This window comes from Ursus arctos, unplaced genomic scaffold (assembly GCF_023065955.2).
Source record: "Ursus arctos isolate Adak ecotype North America unplaced genomic scaffold, UrsArc2.0 scaffold_34, whole genome shotgun sequence".
Taxonomy (NCBI): Eukaryota; Metazoa; Chordata; class Mammalia; order Carnivora; family Ursidae; genus Ursus; species Ursus arctos.
Genome location: NW_026623030.1, coordinates 24,670,208 through 24,695,378, shown reverse-complemented (window position 1 = coordinate 24,695,378; position 25,171 = coordinate 24,670,208). Strand labels below are relative to the sequence as shown.

General features: G+C 39.3%; 1 protein-coding gene across 2 annotated transcripts in view; it reads right to left on the bottom strand.

Annotated features, from left to right (window-relative positions):
- Positions 1–835: 835 nt before the first annotated feature.
- The window catches only part of KNTC1 (kinetochore associated 1), a 68,590-nt gene continuing 44,254 nt past the window's right edge, over positions 836–25,171 (bottom strand). For both annotated transcript variants that reach the window (XM_026514801.3, XM_057305941.1), the window contains exons 41-64: positions 24,696–24,824; positions 23,981–24,097; positions 23,057–23,166; positions 20,816–21,023; positions 18,701–18,790; positions 17,660–17,831; positions 17,520–17,578; positions 17,159–17,375; positions 16,388–16,461; positions 15,907–16,117; positions 15,681–15,790; positions 13,306–13,352; positions 11,869–11,947; positions 10,555–10,673; positions 9,910–10,045; positions 9,167–9,262; positions 8,740–8,796; positions 6,107–6,161; positions 5,932–5,995; positions 5,259–5,388; positions 3,871–3,960; positions 3,279–3,424; positions 2,398–2,488; positions 836–1,059 (exon numbers count right to left, since the gene is read on the bottom strand). In XM_026514801.3, coding sequence (XP_026370586.2) covers positions 1,039–1,059; positions 2,398–2,488; positions 3,279–3,424; positions 3,871–3,960; positions 5,259–5,388; positions 5,932–5,995; positions 6,107–6,161; positions 8,740–8,796; positions 9,167–9,262; positions 9,910–10,045; positions 10,555–10,673; positions 11,869–11,947; positions 13,306–13,352; positions 15,681–15,790; positions 15,907–16,117; positions 16,388–16,461; positions 17,159–17,375; positions 17,520–17,578; positions 17,660–17,831; positions 18,701–18,790; positions 20,816–21,023; positions 23,057–23,166; positions 23,981–24,097; positions 24,696–24,824 — 2,628 coding nt within the window. In that variant the 3' untranslated portion in view covers positions 836–1,038. The remainder of the gene's footprint in view (positions 1,060–2,397; positions 2,489–3,278; positions 3,425–3,870; positions 3,961–5,258; positions 5,389–5,931; positions 5,996–6,106; positions 6,162–8,739; positions 8,797–9,166; positions 9,263–9,909; positions 10,046–10,554; positions 10,674–11,868; positions 11,948–13,305; positions 13,353–15,680; positions 15,791–15,906; positions 16,118–16,387; positions 16,462–17,158; positions 17,376–17,519; positions 17,579–17,659; positions 17,832–18,700; positions 18,791–20,815; positions 21,024–23,056; positions 23,167–23,980; positions 24,098–24,695; positions 24,825–25,171) is intronic.

Genomic DNA, 25,171 nt, shown 5'->3' with positions numbered 1-25,171 from the left:
CTACAGTGAGTTTTCTGTATAGAAATAATGTTTTTCTCAACCGGAAAAACAAAGGGAAACTCATTCTGATTTATAAAATCCAATTTTTCGTGTTACACACCTGTCTAGAAAAAGACTACGAAGGCGGAGTTAAGAGGTGCGGTGGTTTCTGCGCGCTGGGTGGCAGCGGCGGGCTTCCAGCTCCACACTGCCCCCCCAGGCCAGCCTGCGAACTGCTGCGGCTGACCCCCTGCAGACCGCGTCTCCACGACCATGGGCCGCACGGTTCCGCTTTGGTTCCGTCATTCTTGGCATTGGCATGAGAATTAGAAGGTTGGAAAAAGCAAAGACTTGCTTCTTTTCTCTTCTGGTGGTGGCTTGGCAGTGGCAGCTATCGCGGGGGTGACCGACGGCCGCTGTGGGCAGCAGCTCCCCCAGCTCAGTGTTGCAAAAGGGGGGCGGGGGGGGGGACCCAGGGGCAGCAGCAGCCTTTAGATCTCAGCTAACAGCACTTTCCCCTTCTGCCTCTCTAGCCGACCCCCCCCCCCCATCTCCCCGTTGCTTTTCAGTCCTTTTAACACCTTTGCAACCAATTCCTGGCATCCAGTCCTTCTCTGCCTGAAATATCTAGAGCGGTTTCTATTTTTTGGGCTGGTCACTGATCCGCTCTGCAGCAAAACTTAGATACATATTTACTAGAACTACATTAAAAATATTGACACTATTCTTATTTGTATATGAAGATACAGGATATAAGTAGTTATTTATCTTGTGGAGGGAACAAAGTATTTTTGCATTTAGTTTCCTTCATATGGGGTGCAAAAGATCGATAGTCTCCATAAGTTATACAAGTGACTGGTAAAGAAAAGGTTTATTAATTCACGACATGAGTTCTTTATGGGATAGTCATACTGCTATGAAGCGCCTTAGTTGTTACTTGCTAGTTAACATTTGATAAGTTATATCAATTGCACAATTTTAGAATGACAATAAATATGATTAGTTAATAGTAGACTCCAAACTTCCCTTTATTCTTCTTAAAAAAGGATGGATGATCCGCTATGATCCACTAAGAAACATCTAAATGGGAAGAAACACAGAAGCATTTTTATTAGTGTTATTTAGTTTTTTCAACAGAAAACGGTCTTATAAACTATAAAATTGAAGACTTAATTGTATCGCTAAACATCTACATATAAAATTATTTGGCATTTAGATCGATAGGACTAGAGAAAAACAGATACATTTTAAGGGCCACAAATTTGTCTCCTGAATTAATAATCTCTCTTTAAAAAAAAAGTAATCTTATGCCACTGAACACAACAGACTAGAAGTGAGCATGGAAGTTATTAATGAAAGTTAACAAAATGTAGGCTTATTTTAACATGCCTATCTGGACCAAAGGAGGGGAAAAAAAAAACCACAATAATTTAATTAGGTTTACTAAAACTACCAAAACATGATCAAAGTAAAGAATTCTGGGGCGCCTGGCTGGCTCAGTTGGTGGAGCACGCAACTCTTGGGTCTCGGGGTTGTGAGTTCGAGCCCCATGTTGAGTGTAGAGATTACTTTAAAAAAATACAATCTTAAAAAAAAAAGAAGTAGGGGCGCCTGGGTGGCACAGCGGTTAAGCGTCTGCCTTCAGCTCAGGGCGTGATCCCGGCGTTATGGGATCGAGCCCCACATCAGGCTCCTCTGCTATGAGCCTGCTTCTTCCTCTCCCACTCCCCCTGCTTGTGTTCCCTCTCTCGCTGGCTGTCTCTATCTCTGTCAAATAAATAAATAAAATCTTTAAAAAAAAAAAAGAAGTAAAAAATTTTACCTTATACTTAAGTTAAGGATAGGAGTAAGAATAATTTATATGCATATTTTACACATGAAAACATTTGGAAGGATGTATACTAAACAGTGATCCTTTTACTGAGTAGTGAGATTTCAAGAGATTAGGGTTTGCCTGGTTTTTTTTTTTTGGCTCTTGCAAATTTTTTTTTCTATAGCGAACATATGTTTTTGGCAATTAAAAAGGAGAAGAATCAAAAGTAATTAATGCCCAAGCACAACATTAATCAATGCTTTTTGAAATTTAGTTTTTCATTTGCTTCAATATGAAAAATAAGACTTTATGAGGAATTATAATGCTGGAAAGCCCCCAAGAGACTATGTGGTCCATTTCCAAAAACTAAACCCTGCACAGGCTCAGCAACCGGCCCGAGGCCACCCGCCCAGAGAGTAGAATCATGGCCTCTTGATTTCTGGTCTAGGACCCCCGTATAAAAAAACCAAAATACAAAAATATACATAGTTACACATAAAAATACATTTATCTCCACAATACCAGAACAAGTTGGTTCAATGTCAAGACCCTAAAAATATAAATGGTGTCAGGTTAGAACCCAAATAACGGTGGGGCAGCTCTACCTTCAGGATTTCGCAGGGAGCGGTGTCTGGTGGTACAGGTTTCCCACAATGCCTTGAATATTCAGTTATAAAGACTGAAGCTTCATCTAAACTATGGAATCAGAAAAAAAAAAGAGAGTCATGAGGAAATTCTCAGGGGGGTTGATAAATACATTCGCTATCTTGATTGTGGTGATGGCTTCGCTGGGGAATACAAATACTTGAAATATGTGCAACCTATATGTGTGTCTGTGTATATATATATATATATATATATCTCCAAAAAAAATGTTTATAAATGACAACATGCAGCTCTTGTGGGATCACAAGTGGTAGATAAGCAGAAGGAAATGCATGGTATGGTAATGAGAAAGGGATGCACACCAAGTGGCCAGCACAGTTAGACTGTAAGTGGGGATGGCCCAGGAAAGACTTCCATCCTGACCGGGGTGCCCTTCCTGAGTGCCAGGCATTTCTCCCTTCTCCTTTTCACTTTCCAAATCCATTCCCAATCCTATCTCAAGAAACTGATTTCCAAACTTGTGGGTGCAGGAAAATTAGACAATCAAGCTTAGCGAAAATTATATTACATAAAAGCCCCCAATTCTCTGAGCAAGTGTCTAAGAAATAAAGCTGCAACTCAGGTTTTAAAGCAGGACTGTGAGACACCTGTTTTGGGGGTTCAGAAGGCTTACTTGGTGTCTGATTCCCAGTTCACGTTCGAAGGGACTGAGTTACAGGACAACCAGCCTGTGGGTGTGTGTAGTAATGCTACAGCTTAATATGCAGAGCCCTTCATTATGACCAAATAGGTGTGCAACCGTTTGATCGTTTCCTCTAAAATAAAGGTAAATTTTAAGGAAATTCTACAGTAAGGTGTTTTTGTTTGTTAATTAACTTACCTTAACTCACTTGCCAGATAGTTTACCAGGTCAGTGATGTTGCTGCTATTCATCATGTGCAATTTCAACGTTTGAAAATATCTTGTCTTTGCCAAAATCCCAAACTCCTTCTTACTTATGATATTATTCAGAATCAGATTTCTAATCTATAGAATAACGGGTATCGTTATATTAAAAACGTGTGAAATTCCAAGGCCTTATTCACCACCCAGAAGCTTCTTAAAATCACAAGTTAAATTAGCATTGTATTGTGACTAAGCCTCTTTTTTAAGGGAGTGGGGAAAGAGAGATGTTTTAGTAACAGATTAAATCAACAAGAAGTGATAGCTGTTAAGCACTTTGGGACTTTTTATGAGGAAGATCTGCTTACAACAAGCATTTAAACCTATAGATTTTCCACTGAGCACAGCAGCAAATAAGAGAGGGGTCTCCGCCTTTTAAAAAATGTACTAAGGTTTTAATAAAAGCATAATAATTTTATATACTACCAAACAGATAGAGATAGTGGTTTTCAGCTTAACTTTGATTTGGGGAAAATTATTACCTTCCAAAATAAAATTTTTCATAGCAAAAAGATGAAATTGCCTCTTACTTGATGTGAAAATCCTGCCAACTGCCCAGTATTCATATGCTCTTCTAATTGCTGTAAAATGATCTGAGGATTGCACGAGCCCAGAAAATTCTAGAGGAAAAAAAATGAAAACACAGTTAATGGAAAAGTGTTATTACTACTAATTTCTGTTAAATCTGAAAGGTTTTCATTTTTAAATTTAGAATATCTTTCAGAATTTCTATTATAGGGAAAAAAAACCCCACCTCTTATCATATAACAAGAAATTACAGAAATAAGGAGGAAGACATTTTACAAATACATATTGTAACAGCAAGAGCTGTTTAACAAGCATTTTGTCATTCTAAGTGCCAAAAGGAATCTATTTAAATACTAGAATTTTGAAAAGCATCAATGGATGAGTTTATGAAAAGTAAAAATAAATAAATAAATTAAATAACCCAAAGTCAAAGACAGGCACAGATGGCTGTGAAAAAATGCAATCAATAGACCAAATGACAGATAAAAAAGATATGCGTGTTCATTTATATAGATCTCTACTGGCTTATCTACCTTTGGGAAAATACCATAAAACATTCCCAAGTGCTTTGTTCTATTTGTTCTGTATTGTAAAGGGAATGAGTTATTTTTAAAAGTTCTGTCCTCAAATGCTCACGGCTCCCTTTGTCAGACACCCACACACAAAGCCCTCTCTCTCATCTCCCACACCCAATCACTAAGTCAAGCTGTTCCATCCAGTTCATTCTCACTGCACTACCCTACTCTGGGGATGTATCTCCTCAAGCCTTTCCTGCCTGTCCACAGGCTGTTGTGTGTGGATCAAGTGAGATACACCTCCAGTCGAGTGCAACAGCTTCCCACTCCTCCCTTCTTGCCTCCTCTCTCCTCTGACCAAGCCCATGGATTGTTCCTTAAACAGGGCCTGAGCAATTCACTTAACTCTTCCAAGAAAATTGATTGTCCCCCCTCACCTCTACCCGATAAAGAACAAGGTCCAAATCCCTTTCTTAAAAGATTTTATTTATTTACTTGAGAGAGAGAGACAGCACAAGCAGGGCAGAGGGGCAGAGGGAGAGGGAGAAGCAGACTCCCCGCTGAGCAGGGAGCCTGATGTGGGGCTCGATCCCAGGACCCTGAGATCATGACCCAAGCCGAAGGCAGACACTTAGCCAACTGAGCCACCCAGGTGCCCCAGTCCAAATCCCTCTTAAGGCATCCCTCAGATGGACCTTGATCTATCTTTCAGGCTTACCTTCTGCTAAACCTGCATACAAACTCCTGCCCCACTCAGACCGATACATTCATGCTCTGCAGGTCTGGTGAAAAGGAAATGCAACCCTTTCACAGGGACATGCACTATGAGACCTTCTGTTTCTCTGGCAGCCCCAGAGGAATAATTTGCCAGATACCTTAATTTGCTGATGTCTTTTTTCCGAGTGGGGCATGAGCATCAGACAGGCTAGTGCAAAAGCCGGAAGCTCCAACTGGACATACTGCCTGGCTACTCCAAGCATGTCGAGATCATCTGAAACTGGACATCTTCGAGAGAGCACATGAGTTTGATAATATTAATGAAATTAAATTAGTTCATATGTTAATTTGCTACCTGACTGTGCTTTCAATGATTTTAAGCATTGAAGTCCTGGGGCATAACATACACTTAGTAATGAGTAGCTCGAGTCTTCCATGGCATTCTTTGTGGAATAAAATAACCTATCTGCTGGAACACAGAGCACTCCTTGCTGCTGTGATTATGTCTGAAAGCCCACACATGCCTAAAGTCACATTCTCAGAAGACTCCAAACCACTGAAACAACACTGCATGATTTAGGGGAGTCATAAAAGGACTTTGTACATGCATTAAAACTAATTTTGGAGAAGGCTTACTGACTCGGTCTACTAGCTGCACTGCATGTGGAAAGTGGACATTGTAAAAATATGAAAGACAGTTTACCTTAGAAACAACTGATGTGCTTAACTTCCCAAGAAGAAGAAATTACTTGAAAGACAGGTTTATTAGAAAGGAATTTTATAAGCAACACGTATGACTTTTTGGGGTAGGAAAACAAGTATTTTACTTACTCTAGAACAGCGACGAGACTCTCACAGCAATCTGATAACTGACTGGGGCTCAGAGGACAAGATGCTGAAAATTAAAAAAAAATAATGTGTACACACACACACACACACACACACACACACACACACACACAGCTATAAAATGCTACTGTCACTGTTTCAGGGGAGAGAAAAATACCTGAAAGTAGGGGTATCTGAACCACACGCTGCCAAGCTTTGCTGAAGTAGGGAACCTGGAGAGACAAGCACATGATGGGATTCACGCCTGGGGTATCATGAACTCTCTTGGTTTTGCAGTCATGGAACTATACGCTTAGCGCTTATGTTCTGGATGCTAAGACCAAAATCATAAATTGGTATCTTCCTGATTGAGATGGTTAGATTTCAGGATAATTTTCTTTTCTTTCCCTCTCTCTCTCTCTTTCTTTCTCAAAGTAAACTCTACACCCAATGTGGGGCTCAAACTCATGACCCCGAGATCAGGAGTTGCATGCTGTACTGACTGAGCCGGCCAGGCACCCTTGGATAATTTTCTTCATAACTGTATCGTTCAGGATCATATTATACAATCTTGGCTGATTTGTTATTGTTTCATTTGGGGGAAAAAAGCATCAGAACACAACTCAGAAAACAAAACTTACACTGTCATGTGCCAGACGTTGTGTAAGAGCCACAGGAAAGGGGCAAGCAGACAAGAGAAAGGATTTCAAAAAATGAATGAGGCAACAACAAAAATTTCCACTCATTGGGAACAGGTTAAGTGACTTATGGTACATTTTACTCCTTATTATGAGAATGATTAAGAGTTAAAAGTAATAAGATGCCAAAAAAATTAAATATAGAGGTCTCATAAGATCCAACAATCCTACTCCTAAGTATATGCTCATGAGAAAAAAAAAAACAAAACACATACATCCACATAAAAACTTGTACACAAATGTTCATGGAGCAGCATTATTCTTAACCCCAAAATCTATCAACTGATGAATGGATAAATAAAACTTGGGTGTGTCTATACAGTGAACATTAGTTGGCAGCAAAAAGGTATGAAGCCCCGACATCTGCTACCACACAGACGAACCCCGAAAACATGATGCTGAGTAAAGGGAGCACAAAAGGCCCCGTACTACATGACTCCACTGATGTGACATGTCCAGCACAGACACCTCCAGGGGCTGAAAGAGGGAGGTATAGGGACTGACTGGTAATGGATATGGGGTATATTTTGGGGGTGAAGAAAATATGCAAGAATTAGAGAGTGGTGATGATTGCACAACGTGGTGAACATACTAAAAACCACTTAATTGCACATTTTATTGATTTATTTTTGAAACTTTATTTTTTTAGTAATCTTTACCCTCAATATGGGGCTTGAACTGTGGACCCCAAGACCAAGAGTCACAAGCTCCATGCACTGAGCCAGCCAGGCGCCCCTTAACTGTATGCTTTAAAGGGTACATTTTACATGGGAGTTATATCTTTTTTTTTTTTTTTTAAAGATTTTATTTATTTATTTAACAGAGACAGCCAGCGAGAGAGGGAACACAAGCAGAGGGAGTGGGAGAGGAAGAAGCAGGCTCATAGCGGAAGAGCCTGATGTGGGGCTCGATCCCATAACGCTGGGACCACGCCCTGAGCCGAAGGCAGGCGCTTAACCGCTGTGCCACCCAGGCGCCCCACATGGGAGTTATATCTTAATTAAAAAAAGAAAATAGGTCTCCATGTGCTCTATGGAACAGTCTTTGAGGCACCAATGTTATGTGGGAAAAAAATAATTGATCTAGAATGTCACTGCATTTATATGTACAAAAACGTATACACACACACATACAGACACAGACACACGTGCTTGTATGATAATAGGAAAGTTCTAGGAGAAAGCAGTGTAACCGTAGTTACTTCTGGGGAGATAATTTTGATGGGACAATGTATTAAGCTAAGAATAGATGATATATTTCCACATTATATATTATAATGATGGGGCGCCTGGGTAGCGCAGTCGTTAAGCGTCTGCCTTCAGCTCAGGGCGTGATCCCGGCGTTCCAGGATCGAGTCCCACATCGGGCTCCTCGGCTGGGAGCCTGCTTCTTCCTCTCCCACTCCCCTGCTGTGTTCCCTCTCTCGCTGGCTGTCTCTCTGTCACATGAATAAATAAGAGCTTTAAAAAAAAAAATATATATATATATATATATATATTTTAATGATTATGTGGTATTCAACTTGTGAAATTTAGAAAAGATGAGTAAGATATGGTGTCTGACTGAAAGATGTTCCGAGTCCAGGAGGGGCAGTCGAATGTGTAACAAAACAAATTACACTGTGGCAGGTGTTACAGTAGAGCCAGGGTTTGGAGATCATGAAGGTGTGGTGTGGCTCAGGAGGCTGGGAAGGCTGGGGCTGGTGAGGTCCTCCGAGAGGCGACCTCTGAGCAAAGTACTCCGGGTCCCGGCACCTTTTAACGGGGTATCAGTTCCATTCTTTACAGAGGGGCCAGTTACCTTACCTAATGCACCCAGCAGCCACAAGCCCATCGAGTGTAAGCATTAAATTCTTTTTGTTGTTGTTGTTAAAGATTTATTTATTTACTCGAGAAAGAGAGAGAGAGAGAAAAGCGTACACGAGCAGGGGGAGGGGCAGAGGGAGAGAGAATCTCAAGCAGACTCCCTGTTGAGCATGGAGCCCGCTGCCATGCTCAATCCCAGGATCCTGAGATCAAGACCTGAGCCAAAATCAAGAGTCAACGCTTAACTGAACTATCCGGGTGACACTAAGGATTAAATTCTATAAAACTTACTTTAGGAAACTACATACCTGCCATAAAGAATGGATACTAGAGATGGCAGTTAAAACTTTCCTCAGATAAGGAATCTGGGGGAAAAAATACAGTTCAGAAAATCACCAAAATGGAAAACTTCAACATGAAATATCAGAGTCTTACATTTTCAAAACAAAGTATCAGTAAAATGTATCTACCATGAGAACGACCATGAACGTTCACTTGCTAAATCACAAATATCAAAAAAGGTCAGGGAAGCTTCCATTTGTTTCCAGAGAAATTTATGTCATTTTTGAGTTAGCACTTCCTCTGGCCCAAGACCAAGTTAAGTTTGGCACGAACCCAAGAAGAGTGAATGTTTGCAGCACGCATCTGTTCAATCACAAGTATCTGTACAGAATGCTTCAGAATTGCTGTGCAAGAGCTTTCACACAGACCGCAGTCCCGGGCACGGAGTCTTACCATATTGAAGCCAAGAAGCTTTTGCAAGAGTCCATTCCAAAGCTGCAGGTCATAGATTTTGTACTCCAAACAGAGCTCAGTCACCAATCTGACTGCCTGAAGCAGAAAAGAAATAAAAAAAAAAAAAAATCATACTGCTTCAAGATACCAGGAAATCAAACCACCCATCGAAAAGGTGGGGCGCTACACATAAAATATGTTTATAACCTAGGTGTGTCTATTGCCGAATTTCTGTGAAGGCATCCTCCTCTCCTCTAATGAAAGAAAAAAGAGACTACGATTATTCTTTTTCTTTCTTGCTGTCATGGATTCAAATGGCAGCTGGGACTTTCCCCGCTGTCTTCTTTCTACCCAAGAACGGTTTGCCTGTTGGCCCCGCCTTCTCGCCCTATGCTCCAACTGCCTCAGGGACTGAATTCCCATAAGCAACGACGAGGAAGAGGAGGTACACCCCTCCTGGCATAGGGACAGTCTTTTCTCCCCATCTGGATAAGGACACACAGGCTCTGGGAAGGAACTACAAAAGTGTCCTCTTGTTGGTGGGATCAAGCCCTAGGCTTTAAGAGACAGAGGTAAGGGGACCCTCCAAGTTGCGTGTCACCTGTCAGGATAGGAAAGTAGAAACGGTCTCAGCAGTAGGCTAGTTCAGGAATGAAGAGTTTCTCTGGCTTCAGGCATTTGGGTGAGTAGAAGCACATTGGAGAAGATGGGGGACCCACCCTCAGACAACTCCCAGTACATACCATGGATTCATGACTGTGGTTTTTCCATAGACCCTTAATCATTCCTTCTTTAGGACTGTTGCAAAATAATTCATATGTGATGGGGATATTCAAAGTCTCAAATGATGCCAGAAAAGTTATACATTTTAAGTAAGATCTGAAAAACAGAGGCACTGATGGGAATCATTCTTATAGACCATATTTACATTTAAGATAGAGGCCACCATAGGGCAATATTAGAGCTGTTTGTTTTAAATGTCTATTTTTTAGGCTTCTAAATATATTCACTGAATATAATAGTAGAAAGAAATCAATACAAGCAAGATCAAGAAAACATTCAGTTCCTAAATGCCTCAAAAAACTAGGGAAACAAGATGTTCTCAGAGGCCTATGTCCCCTTTCCCAAAATGGAGAGGACATTCAAGGCAGCAGAACTAGGTTTACACGGCTATTCTAATGCACTCATATAAACTAAGGGGCTTAAATGTACACTTCCAAAGAACCAATCCGTTTCCTATTTCTTTTCTTTTTTTTCAGTAAGCTCTACACCCAACTTAGGGCTTGAACTCACAACCCCAAGATCTTGAGTCATGTGCTCTACCGACTGAGCCATCCAGGTGCCCCGTGTTTCCTATTTCTTAACACAATTTAAAAAATTCTACTTACTTCACTTCTTCCATGGGTTTTTTGAAGAGAGATTCTATAGTTTCCTTGTCGGCCAAATATAGGAGACACTGAAGAGCACGTGCTCTGTGGGCAAAAGTTAACTGGCGCACACCCAGTGTCTGTAAAACCAAAGCAGGTTTGCAGAGATGCACGCATGCTGTAGCTGGGTACATGAGTTCCAACTTAGGTAACATAAACCTCATTTTAAAAAAACATTAAAGTCAATCTCTGCCCTCAGGGAGCCAGTGGTTCTCAAAGTGTGGTCCATGGGCCCCTGGCAGGCCTCTCTCAGACTCTTTCAAGTGGGAAAGGGTCAAAACTACTTTCACAATCATACTAAGATGTTACTTGCCTTTACACTGCATTGATATTTGCTCTGGTGGGTAAAACTGCTGATACTAGTCAGGGTAGGAACACCCAGCTGCTGGGGCAGCCACGGCGTTCTTCACAGCCAAGCAAAGGTGACTTCCACTTACCAAGGTTCTTGATGGAGCAGTAAAAATTAATTTTATGAAACCTCAGCTCTTGCATACATTAATGAGTTCACACTTGAACACATATTAATTAAAATGTATTCGTCAATGTTCTGTGTGACCACACGGGCAGCACATGTAGAGCGTACTACACACGGATGGTTTTTCCGGGAAAAGCACGTGTATGAATGAGTTGTGAGCTGAACTGGGCACTTTTCATGGGACACCATTTTTATCTGAAGCGATGACTATCAGATAAATACGCGAGGAAAACTAAAAGGGATGCTCTCCCCCCTTGCTGTTGAAAACATACAATCAAAATCTCAGATTTCCCCTCTTTTCTTCCTTCTATCCAAGACCCATTTGCCCCTTGGCTCTACACCCCTTCTCTTCCTCGGTTCAGCTGTCTCAGAACATTTCCACAGGCAAAAGCCTGAAGGCCAAAGAGGTGGCATTGCTTTAGGGAAAAGGGAAAGTTTAGTGTAGCTTAAGTTTAGTGGGGAGGGAGGGAGGCATGACTGGAGGGTGCAGCCTGTCCTGCAGGGCCCCTGATAGTAGGAATGTTGCCTAACGAAGGAGTTAATAACTACGAATGTAGATAACCGTGGGAACGGTCAATAGGTTCTGTTTGCCAAACAGGATGTTATGGAAGCCAGCACTAAATGGGGCTTGCAGATACTACAATCCCGATTACGAAGTAAGATATGCAGCACTTTGAGTAAGTGTGTAAGTGAGCATTATCTTAAGCATCTGTTAATGATATCAAGCATGGTGAATATGCAGGAAAAAAATGCTGAACTGAGACGCAAAGATGAGTTTTGACTCCGTGTCTATGGCTTACAGTTGTAGCTGATGTTGCAAACACGAACAGCATTCTTGAACTGTAATCAATTGGACGAGACAGAAGGAGATACAGGACTCTGGGAAAAAATATTTTAAATTACATTTAGATTTTAATTTAGTGATAGAGTACCCAAACAACAGACCTGTTTTACAGTCCTTAGAAAAAGTCACTAGGCATCCCAAACATGAGCCTGAAGGGTTATGGATGAAAGGCATTTTTGTTTTTCCCTTTAATGGATGCTTAATCTTTTCTTGACTTCTAATCATAGCTAAAGATAATAAAAATAGTAATTTTTAAAATTTAAGTTCTATTTAATTTAAATTCTATTTAAGAAAATGATACAAACCATAGCTACAAAGTACATTGGACACTACACATGGAAAATTCTGTTTTAATTCACAGGACCTGTTAAGGGTTCAACCTCTAGACTCAGGCCTGACTGGCCCCTTCCAGAGGAGAGTAAGATGGATATAGTGGGTGGGGTAGAGGGTAGAACTTTCAGTGGGAAAAGGCAGGAAGTTACAAAATTGGCATGAAGTATCCCTTTGAGATCGCCTTGGGATTTTCTTTTTTTCTTCTCTTTGCATTGTTTCCCTCTAAGACTTTCCATCTTGACTGATTCAGTTAGACGTTGGATGAATCTACCTCTTGCTTAGACAAAGATGTCCCTGTGTTTGAAAGACTAAAAAAGGACAAGGTGGGGTCCACAGGAAAGGAGGGAATGGAGGGGTGGTAAGCCAGCTCTGCCCAAACCAGGAGAAATTCTTCTCTCGGGTTTGCTGCTCCCCATCCTCTCTCACTATCAGATCTCCAAGGCTGAATGCAGTGCTTCACACGTGACTTGACTTACTTTTGGTCTACAGCAGGAATGGCAAAAAGCTGCCATGCATGTCACCACTCCCTCTCCCGTGCCTGTGCCAAGCATCATTAATGAATTACCACATCCTTTTTGATTTGGGCCCAGATATAGTCGGCAAGCCATGATCAATCAGATTTAGCACGTTAGATGAAACCAATGCTCCTTCCTTGGTCTGGTTCAGGTTAGAAGGGAAAAGGAATCCTGGTGGCCCATACAGGAACCAGCCCAGCTCACCAGAGTGAGAGAATACATAGGGGTCTGGGGCCAGAGTCCTAGCAAATAACAGAGTTCTCCTTTGCTTGAGGTGCTTTCTCTGCTAAAGGTATTCTAGGAACCCTCAACATCAGTAGGGACTCACTGAGGGTTCAGAAATTTTGGATCTTGGTTGTTTCTTATTTATTCCACTGGAGACAGTTGTACATACTCATGGCCATATATCAACGGAGTGATTCTTCTCAGAGACTCTGACCCAAGTTACACGAAGAAAGTCTTTTCAAAACCAACCTCTGACAGATTTATTGTAAGATTCCTACTATGCAATAAGATAAAGGCACATGTAAGTAAAGAAAGAGTACCTTCGTAGTGCTTCATCTTCTTGAAGTTCAAATAATTCTGATGGTTTCTTTGAAAAAGTGAAAAAACATAAAGTAAAAAAATTACAGAAAGTTTGTTGACTATACAAGCTAACAATCAGATGAAAAACCCAATATACAGAATTATGTTTACATAGAAGAAATTAGAGTAAAACCCATTACTTTATGAAAAGATTTTTTTCTTTTAAAAAAGGGTTTCCTCACATTTATTCAGTCAGTGAATATTAAATGAGCACTTACTATGTGCCAGGCACAATTCCAGGCACAAGGGTGGCCTGAGTGAACAAAACAAATCTTCCTGTCCTCTTGATGCTTATAGTTATTGGATAATTTTTAAAAGGAAAGGACTCCATGGATTTTTAAACAAGTTGTTCAGTAATTCAGTACAGATTTACTGGGACTTACAAAGCCATGTGCAAGGTGCTAGGTACAGACACAGTTCCTGGCCTCAAGATGATTTTGTTTAGTTCTCCAAATTTACATAAAAGTTAAAACATGCTGGTTTCTGAGTCAACCAGAGAGTCTATGTGGCCTAGCTATGCTTCTAACCGGGTCCAATAAAGCACAGTCCTTGCTCTTCATAAACACTTAATAAATAAATAAGTACTTGTTACATTGAACACCAAGGGATATAAAAACTAATTAAAAATCTAATATCATTTCAGTTATAGTATTTGTTTACAAATAGATTTTTTTCAAGCATATCTGCCTAGAAAGATAGAGGAAGTCTCTCCAGTTAAGTTCTGCCTGAAAACGCAGAAGTAGTACAGAAAATTCTGCATTTGGATTGCCGAATCCTGGCATAAATTTAGATGTTAATGACACTATTTCTAAAAAACTGACACTATGTGCCTCCTGATGTGATACACTAAAAAGAACACATCACCTATGTGGTGTTCTTGCCAAAAAGACATAACCTGAATCTAATCATGAGAAACACCCCCTGAGACCGAGACATTTTGCAAACCAACCAGCAGGTGCCCTTTAAAAACATCAATATCCCATCACAGTCAAAACAGACTGGAGTAAGAATCATCAATGGATGCTTAATCGGGTTATATGTGTGGTGGGGAAAGGAGATTGAAGAGGAGCAAGTTATTAAATTGTCTCCAAACACCTCCCCTAATAGTTACAAAAGGAAATACAGTATAACTATGTAATAGGGACAATGACAACATTGTAACCGAGTTATTTAAATTTACATCACCTATTAGGGCAAATAGATATCACATACCTCCATATGTCATACCCTGAGAAGGACATGACATCACTTAGGCAGGATTCTAGCCCAAACTGCATCATTTGAATCTTATCATGAGGAAATATCAGATGAACACAAACTGAGGGGCAGCTTAGAAAATAACTGGTCTGGGGCGCCTGGGTGGTGCAGTTGTTAAGCGTCTGCCTTCGGCTCAGGGCGTGACCCCAGTGTTCTGAGATCAAGCCCCACATCAGGCTCCTCCGCTAGGAGCCTGCTTCTTCCTCTCCCACTCCCCCTGCTTGTGTTCCCTCTCTCACTGGCTGTCTCTCTCTGTCAAATAAATAAATAAAATCTTAAAAAAAAAAAAGAAAATAACTGGTCTGTACTCTTCAAAAATATCAGTGTCGTAAAAGACAAGGAAAAGCCGTGGAACTGTTTTAGATTAAAAGAGACTAAAGACATGACAAATACATGCAATGCATCGTCCTAGATTAGATCCTGGTCCCAGCAAAGGGGTGGTGGTGGTGTAATTGCTATTAAAGAGTATGATTGGGACAATTCATTATATTGTAACATGGATCATAGATTTGAGCCTATGTTTGTGGTATATCAATAGTGTATCAATTTTCAATTATCTAATTTTGATAATGATAACTGTGGTTAAGTAAGAGAAAAGCCTTGTTCTCAGGAAATACAGACTTGTTAAGGGGTAAAGGGGCATGCCACAGGCAATTCATTCTCAGACAGTCCAGAAAAATATTATAAATATATATATTATAGGGTGAAACAAATATGGCAGAATATTAAAACATTGATGGAGCTGGGTGAAGGGTATACAGGGATTCTTTTCAACTATTGCAACTTTTCTGTATATTTAAAATGATTTCAAATAAAAAGTTAAATCACATGACCCTAAGAATAGGCCACTTCTTTTATATGAGTTCATCTAGAATCACCAATTAAAAGGTAAAATAGTTGCAAAACAATATTTAAATGAAAAGAAAAAGGAAACAACTTCATTAAAACTCATCAGATAACAGAAGGTATTAAACGGAGTCAACGTTACTTGTTCTAAGAGTCTGAGCTCCTAATTAGAAGGTTCTGTCAGTGAGGGACAACAGACAGAATAACAGATCCTCCCACAGAATGGACTTACCTCCCCAGGCTTTGTGGATGGGCACAGCCACTTCTCCAACAACATGTCCCAGACCTTCTCCAAATTAATTTCATTAACTTCGGCAATTTCTTTGGCGGCTGTGTGAATATCTAAGATATTCAAGATAAAGAATTTAAAAAAAAACCCAAGTTTTCAATGCAAGATAACTGGAAATCAAAATGATAGTTCTCCTTGAGCAGAAAGCTGAGTGGTGTCTTGTCCTCACCGGGATAATCTTTGCCGGACGAGTTCTGAATTCTTTGACTGATGCTAGGGTGTTCGTATAGACTGACAAGGAGGTGCGCGGGTTTTCCTATCACCCTCAGATACTCCGCCGAGTTCAGCTTGTGGGCTATGAGCACGGCTTCAGTGCCTGACCGCCGATACTGAATATGAAGCTTCTTCAACAAAGCCTCTGCCTTTTCACGTGTTTCATCCTTTAAAAAAAAAAAATCACAAGCAAAAAGAAAATGTCATACTCTAAACCTCAGGTGAGGCGAAGAATCCATCTTTATCAATCAAGGTCCCTCCCTGCCTTAGTTACATCCTTACGTAGCTACACAAACCCTCATCTTCTTTCTCCATTTTAGGCATCCAACCCTCCAAGACGCCCGTCACCGTCACCGGGGCGGGATGAGAAGGGACTCCAGGGGAGCTCGAGTTAAGTGAAAAGAGGAAGGAGCCTTCACCGTGCAGTTCAGACACACCTGAGATGGGATATTCTGTAGCCATCTCTCGGCTAGATACAGGCAGAATTTCAAGCTGGACATCTTGAAGGAACCTGAAAGGACAAAGAGATTTATAAGCAAATTTTAAACAAGATAAATGTATCTGAGTCAAATTAAAAAGGCTATTTTTTTTAAAAAATGAGAACGCATACTCAGAGTAAAAAAACAATTTAAACAGGACAGAAATACACACATTTTAACCCGAACGGGATAAGGTTATACATGTAGTACATACAGTTCATTATTCGCACTATACAGATTCCTTGGTTATCTTTCCAAGTCAACTACATAGTATTCCATTCTATGAATATGCTCTATTTTTTAAACAAGTTCCTGACAAATGAGCATTTTTAAAAAAATAGTTATTTTCAACTTCTGTTACAACTAAAAACATGGCAGTGTGTGCCTGAGTTTGTGTGCATATTTGGTTATATGAAAGAACATGTAAGGATTCATTACTAGAAGTATGAGTGGCTATTAGGAAGCATCAATTTCTATTCCTACCTACAGGGTGGAGAGCGCCCACATCCCCACACCCTGGTAAGCTGCAGGGAGCCTTTTCAACATTCAGCAAATGTTAACAATGTCAGCAATGCACCAAGTGAAGACAGAGGGCACACAGGACATTTTTAACTACCATCAATAGTTTTAAATGCCTTTCCTTAAAGATCGAGAAGTCCATTTTCCTTTATTGCAAGTTCAAAACAACAAGCCAACCATTTTGAGCCCATTTAGAGGAAGAATCCGTACCTTCTGGGATATCCTGGGCAAGACTGATGCCAATAGCCACAGCCCACTCTGGGTTAACTATAGACAGTAAGTAGGATTCGATGGTTTGAGTGATCTTAGTTATTTCCTTGTTAATCAGCGTCGAGGACTTAGCTTGTGTTAACTTCAGGAGCTTTGGCTTCAGTTTTTTTTCAAAAACATGCTTGGCTGTAGACACATACAGAGTGTCCAAAGAGAACTTCAAAAAGAGGAAAAGAAAATTTAAGGCTGATTTATATGCACACCTTTAAGTTTACCTGAAAGCAGCACAAAATCCTTCTACACAGGGTCTAAGTTAACTAGAGGGTCTAAAGGTACGCCTTACAAAGTCTCAACCCATTACCTTCATTAATTTAGAAATTAGGAGCAGCGTTGGGAAAGATTCTTCACTGAGTTCTGTAGCTAAAAGGGAAACAAAAATATGATTTGCTTAAGAAAAAAAAATGTGGCTATTCGGTAATATTCGTAAGTTAAGGAACATACAGAGAATTTTCCAGAAGTTCTGTGCTGTGCCAAAGAATATTAGGTGAAAAGGCAGTCTAGTTTGGGCAGCTGATGGCAAACTTATCACATGCTCCAACATATACTGATACTCTAGATCCACTGGAGGAGATATTCTTCTGTATGATTTCAAATGTTTCAGAAGACTCAATGCCTATATTAAAATATAAACATAATTTCCTGTGAGATTAAACCAATCCTGTTTCTGAATTGTCTAACTTGATAGCATCATGGATTTCCACTCCTGAGATGGTCTTATTTTTACAGAGATACACAAAAATTTTGTACTTTTACCTCTAAGGTTATCCTTCTAAACCAAAATCATAATTTACGCAATGATTAAAGAAATTATGTCCGGAGAAACTAATGGAACCCTGTTGTTGGTGGGATGTCTATGAGTTTGACAGTTCCCCATGCCCTCTTCCCACAGTCTAAGAGATCTCAAAAAATTTGATTTCATTTTAAATACATAGGCAGTCAATCTAAAATTAATCCTCTATATCCCTTACATCTCTTTAGCTTATATCTCATATTTTGGGGGCTTGTAAAACCTTTTGAATCAACCCATTCTTTTAATTTTTAAAATCCAATTTAAAAAGAGATAAAAGCTTCTATGACCAAAATTTAGAAAAGACTAAAAAGTTACTGAAAGCACTAGAATTGAGTCAGTCCTATCTACTAATATAGAAAGTGGAATCTAACTCTGGGTCCCACATACTTTTTTTTTTTTCCTTCTTCTGAATCACAAAAATTTTGCTTTAATTCTTCCAAATCAGTACTTTAGTGACTTCATGCTCTTGGGCAAATTTAAATTGCGTTAGTAAAGCAAAAATAGGATTAAGATAAATGATAAAATATAGAGAGCATGAGAAGTCTTTTTACTTCTGTATCCCTTTCAAAGAAGAGGACAGGAATAAACTAGGAAGCACAAAGGATAGTCCAGAAACATACTATATGACTGCAGTTTTGTAAATAATCCAAAAAGATGCATAAAGATAATTTTAAAATATATATTAGTTATACCTGATTAATATTAATGTTGGTTATCTTTTCATCGGCTCTTTCTATAACTTTTAGGACGACTTCAATCATTTCATAGTCATAGGGATCCAACTGTATAAAAGTAGAAATATATCAAAACTTAAGAAGATAGTCAGGCCAGCAGATGGTTTTATTCAATTATGGTCATCAGTACAGATTACAAATATAAAATCTCACTGCACTATGGTGTTAGATTAGATTATTCTTTTAAAAATGAACTGAAATGGGGGCACCTGGGTGGCTCAGTTGGTTAAGCATCTGACTCTTGATTTTAGCTCAGGTCATGATCCTCGAGGTCATTAGATCAAGGCCCTGAGCCCACGCCCAGCGTGGAGCCTGCTTAAGATTCTCTCTCTCTCTCTCTCTCTCTCACCCTCTGCCCTTCCCTCCTTCCTCTGCTCACGTGCTCTCTCTCTCAAAAACAAACCAAAAAACCCTGAAATGTTCTTATCTCAAAAGTAGTTCTTTATTAATTCTATCAGGATAAACATTCTTTAAAATGTTTCCAAAGTGACTTTAAAAAGAAAGCTGTTCCTAGGGTACTAAAAATCTAGAAAGAATAAATATATCAAAACTTCATAATTTTGTAAGATTTTTAATTTTTTAAAAAGATTTTATTTATTTATTTTGTCAGAGAGAGAGAGAGCATGCACAAGCAGGGGAATGGCAGGCAGAGAGAGAAGCAGGCTCCCTGCTGAGCAAGGATGCGGAATTCGATCCCAGGACCCTGGGATCATGACCTGAGTCAAAGGCAGACACTTAACCAACACAGCCACCCAGGCATCCCTGTAAGACTTTTTAATTAGAATTCTATGTGTTACATTTAAGATGGGAAAAGTACAATAGGAGGAAATGGACCTTTTCTTGGAAATGATGTAACTGAAAGTGTGGGCCTCCAAGCAAAAGTTTCTCAAAGGATTGCATTCTGGCTCTAGTCATATACTGAAATGCAAAAATTAATTGGGTGGCATCTATATATGTTCATAAAAAGAAAGGAAGTATTCTCTTTGTTCTTTGTTTCTGCCCACACACCATTACTTTTTTTTCCATTTCTTTCTTTTTTTTCTATTAAGATTTTATTTATTTATTTGACAGAGAGAGACAGCCAGCGAGAGAGGGAACACAAGCAGGGGGAGTGGGAGAGGAAGAAGCAGGCTCCTGGCGGAGAAGCCTGATGTGGGGCTCGATCCCAGAATGCTGGGATCACGCCCTGAGCCGAAGGCAGACGCTTAACAACTGCGCCACCCAGGCGCCCCTTTTTTCCCATTTCTTAAATGCCAAATAAAGTCACAAGAATAACAACATTTGAACTAAGTGGGAAGATGATTTCTGTAGTACCTAGAACTTTTGAGCAAGTCTATATTATTTTTGGCTGAATTTCAGGCAAAATATAAAGCTGAAGTATTTCTTGTAGTCTATATTATAATCCTCCTCCCCCTTCCATCCACTTTTACTCCCCCAAGAAACTACCCTTTGACCTAAAATTTCAATTCTCAGAAAGATCTCCTAAGAAAATAATCAGACAAGAGGGCAAATACGTATATATATGAAGATATTCATTGTAACAACTTATAATAGTGAAATATACAAACAATTTAAATGTCCATCCATAAAGGCCTGATTAAACACAGTATGCTTCATCCACACAGTGGAACAATACGCATCTGTCAAAAATGAGACAGATGTACGTGTATTGACATGTAATGACAATATGTTAAGTGAAAAAAGAGAGTAACAGGATAGGATATTTAGCCTAAGATAGCAAACTATTAATTAACATTTTTATCTATCGGAATGGGGTTATAGAGAAATGTCACTTTTTGATTTATACTTCTTTCTAGTTTGATCTTTTCAAAGAATATGTACTATTTTCAAAAATCTGAAAAAAACGGCTATTTCGATTTTCAGGGGAAAAAAAAAGACCAGGAAATCTCTGTGTTAAACTATTAAAAAGATAGAAATCTAAAATTATCCAAATTTAAAGTTTTAAAAAATACAGGACTTGCATTTCCAGCTTATTACTCAATGTATCTAAATGAACTAAGGGCAGGAGGGATGCTTGACATGACCCGATGTATTCATTTCCCGTTCATCTACCTTATGGAGTATTCCACTAAGACTGATGACCAAATCTTTTGTGCTCGTCAGTAAAGGAACCATTTCCAGGGCTTTGGCCAGGAGTTTGGGGTGCTGCTGCTTTGAGGACTGTGTGCTCGTGTCCCCCTGGCTCTGGCTGGCACTGGGGTTGTGTAGCAGTGTTTCGATGAAGAGCTGAAGAGCTGCATCACAGTCCAACTGAAACGTGCTAAAAGAAGTATTCCATTACACACCAACTTCCCCGCGCGCGTGGGTTTCCAAACAATTTCTCCCCAACACACTCCCATCACTGGACTCCAGTAACCCTCTCCTTGCCTCGTTATCAGATCACATACCTGCCATCAGAGTTAATTACTGCCTTTAAAAATCAGATCTTGTTCTCGGTGGCCATGTTGACATGGCACAATACTGGAGAGAAATTTGTAATAAAATTGAAAATATTTAATTCCTTTAATAGGGCAGTTCCACTTTCATACACTTCACAGTAGTAGCCAAGATACACTTAGAAGGATGTCCACTGCAAAAACTGTTTGTAATATTTAAAAATTGAGAACCACTCAATCATCCATCGATAAGGAGCTAGTTAAATAACTTATTCATACAAAGGAATACGAGAGTTCAAGAGCTACGAGGAAGGGCTGTATGTACCAGTCTTGTAAGACATCCTGCTAAGTGAATGATGCATGCTACAAAATGGTGTGTAAAGTATGATTCTGTTTTTGAGGAATGTAACTAAATGCATTTGCATAGGGGAAGTAAGAGAACAATACAGGCCAAACTCTTGTAACTAAAGGGTGAGACTATGTAGAACTTTGATTTTAGTATGTTCCATCTGAATTAGAAAAATAATAAAGACTTAAAAATTAAGAATGAGGTTAATATAGACAAAGAGACAATTACAATGTCTTAAGCCTTATTAATAAGATGATAGTTTAATCTGCCACATAGAATAACTAAAATATCAAGAAAAGCTTTAAGGAGGACCATTTTAAAGTCATTCCCTGAAATTCTAAAGGCCATCTAAATTTACTCAGCTGGACTCCTTGGGGTAAAAGTGTCACTATCACACAAATACAAATTATCAATGCCACACAAGTGACAAGAATATGAAATGAACTTGACATTATTCTAGCTATTTACATTTCAGGAAAGGGCTCAGTATGACAAAACCACATGCAAAAATCTACCAGGAGCTCAAATTAATAAAAGAGAGCGTGTGTGCCCCCCATTCTGGATCAGTAGCAGTCCAAACTGAAGAATGGCATGGTTTTGATCTTTCAAAGTACAGTTAGTCGGAGCTAGTTAGAGCTAGGAGCAGCCTATAGCTTTTGACTTGCAGGTTCAGGATGGTGGCAGCCAGGGTCCTCACTAACCTCTCCACCGTCCACAGGAAGAGCTGGGTACCTGCATGGTGGGGAAGTGTGCTCCTAACAGTAACTCCGACTTCACTCATCTGTCACGAACTGGATGAGGTTATAGCACCATTAGTATTTTAAAAGCAGTCACTTATTATTTGACCATGAGCGGGTCACCTAATATGGGTTTGTTCTCTCATAAATTGGTAATAACATGCAATAAAAATTGTAAAAAATTAAATGGTGGCGTATGTGAAAGCACTTTGAAACTGATACTATGACAGCAAACTTGTCATCCTATTTATTAGATGAACACCTGAGATATTATTTATTTCTATTCATCACAGTGAACTGTTATCTATAAACAAAACATTCGGCCCTTGTTTTCTTTATTCACTTATTAAATTATTTTTAAAAATTCTCCCTAAATCATACTTTTCATTATATCTTAATTTAAGATGACCCTACCCCTGAGTTAAGCTGATTCATAAGTTCAATTGCTCATAACAATATTTCCAAACTTTCCTGAACATGGGGATCATCTGGAACTCCTTCCTATTAAGGATTAGTTTCCTGGGCCTCGGCCCAGATCTACGGAGGCAGAACCACCAGGGAAGGCCCCAGGAATCTGTATTTTAAATCGGGTGCTCCAGGGGATGTTCATCGCAAGGCAAATCTGGGAAACCCTTAACACTGAATTTAAAGGGTGGTAACTTAAGAGAATTTAATCTGGTTCTAGGTTCACTTAGTTTGGGGATGAACAAAAGAAAACATCAGAGGTCCACAGACCACATGGAATAATCATCTTTACTATCGATTCTTGCGGTAAGGACTTCCAGTTTGTTAAACTAACAGCAAAAAATACCACTAAGTTTTAAAGAATTACCAGCAATATTCCAGAATGAGGCTTGTGTCCATATCTATATTCTCCACGAGAGCTTTAATGAGGTCCTTCTTGGTGAGAAAATGTTGCCTGAAAACTGGCTGGAAAGAAATCTAGAAATAAAAAGAGCAAAACAAAAAACCCAATAAAGTAAAAGGTACCAGAATAAGGACACCATGGTGATTTGCATTTTTATAGAGAAACATTTTTCTAGACTCCTCCAACTTTTTTCTTTTTTCTTTTTTTTAAATCACCCTACTCAACTTGACTGTCATTCTGACATTTCAGGTATATTTGGCTGTGGGTCCAATATCTCTCTTAGTCACACTAATCTTTCACTCTTCATCAGTCAAGCATGGTTGTTAGCGATAACTAGTCCCATTACTGCATACGATTTAGGCTTCAAAACACATACCATTTCCGCAATGATCACATTCCTGATAAGCTTACTGTTTGTGAATAAGGTAAGATGTTTTTTATGCATAGTGTAAAGAAAATAGGGTTTTGTTTGTTTTTACAAAGTGAAAAATGACTTTTCCCTAACAGGAGTTCCTAAACCGTGGTATACCTGTATATATACTGATGTTATCTCTAACCAAACAGCAGCACAAAAGTATAAGGCTAAAGGCTAGGTCTGAAACACCTTAGATGTTAATACCAGATATATTTCTATAAATGAGAAAGCTAAGCAGACAAAAATGTCAAGCCCCTTCTAACATCCTTAAAAATACAGAAGAAAGGAAATGAAGCAAATACTCCTTACTTCTTTGAAAACACCAACGCGTATACTTAATACAACTAAAATTTATGAGTCCACGATATACATCCTTTCTCTGAAGAAAAGGACAATGAGATCTTTGTTTTAAGTTTTCCTGGGGAAAATCATCAGAATGGAAGAAACTTCATGGCACTCCAAAGAATACTCACACCAAGTTTGCCAAGACGAATACCCCACCGGGCATCAGTACTGAGCTCACGGAACTTAAGCTCCGTTTCTATTTCCTGATAGAGGCTGGCCATCTGAGAGCCGACCAGAGATATGGCCTAAAAAATTAAAATATAAAATTCAGTTGAAATTGAATAACACCTTTTAGATGAAACCAAACAATATAAATCATAACCTCTCTTTGTGATAACAGGGTGCAATGTTACATATTGCCTGATACACAGTCATTATTCATACAATAGTTAGGTCATTCAACTTTAGCATGATGCCATAAATTTAGTCTGGCTTTCCTTCAAAGAAAAGGCCAAATTTTGGTTATCCTGCAAACAAAACCCGTATAAAAAGCAAATTTTAAAATAAACAATCTCAAAGAGAACTTTTGCATCTGTTAAACTTGTCTTACAAAAAGAACTAGCTCATGGGTCTAAGATTTCAAAAACACTAGGGTTTAGTATAAGAAGTCAAGTTCTATGGCTGCATACAGATTTAAGAAATAAAAAATATCGTAATTCTTTGGGTTGAGCATGATTATGACCTGCATTTACATTCACTAGTCAAGGAAAAGCAGGTAGAAAGTGAGTGAGCTCGACATTTCTTTTGCTTAAATCTTTAAGATCTGAGGGCAAAGGCATTTCATTTCTTCCCCTAAACATTTTAATATTTCAAGAACTGAGGCTGTGGTTCCTTCAGTCATACCAGAATTTTGTCGTAATTATGCCATGCTTTATCTATGAGCTTCCAGAGATTTTCAAACACTTCTTTTTGGGGTAAGAGAGTGCAGTAACCCAATGCCAAGTCAAGATCCACCAGGCGACAATTAAATACCTGTCAGGAGAGCATCAAGAGAAGAACATTCTTTACAATCAAAACAGAATTTGGTCTCTGAAGGCTTGTTACTAAATCTAATTATAGACCCTAGGAAAGAATAAATGTTTCATGAAAAGTTATTTAGAGTAACTCAGTTCCAACTTGTTTGCTTGGTTTTAACATCCTTTATCATTATTATAAATTTAAGGAAACAACTCTAACAAGTTCTATATGGCATGGAACTCCTACTTTCTTCTCCCCTGCGTGACAATTCCTTCACTTCTCTTCAAACCCCCAACACCCCCTCCCCCTCCTCCCTCGTCCTCACTGAGAAATCAGAAGCAACCAGAAGAGAAAGAGAGAAA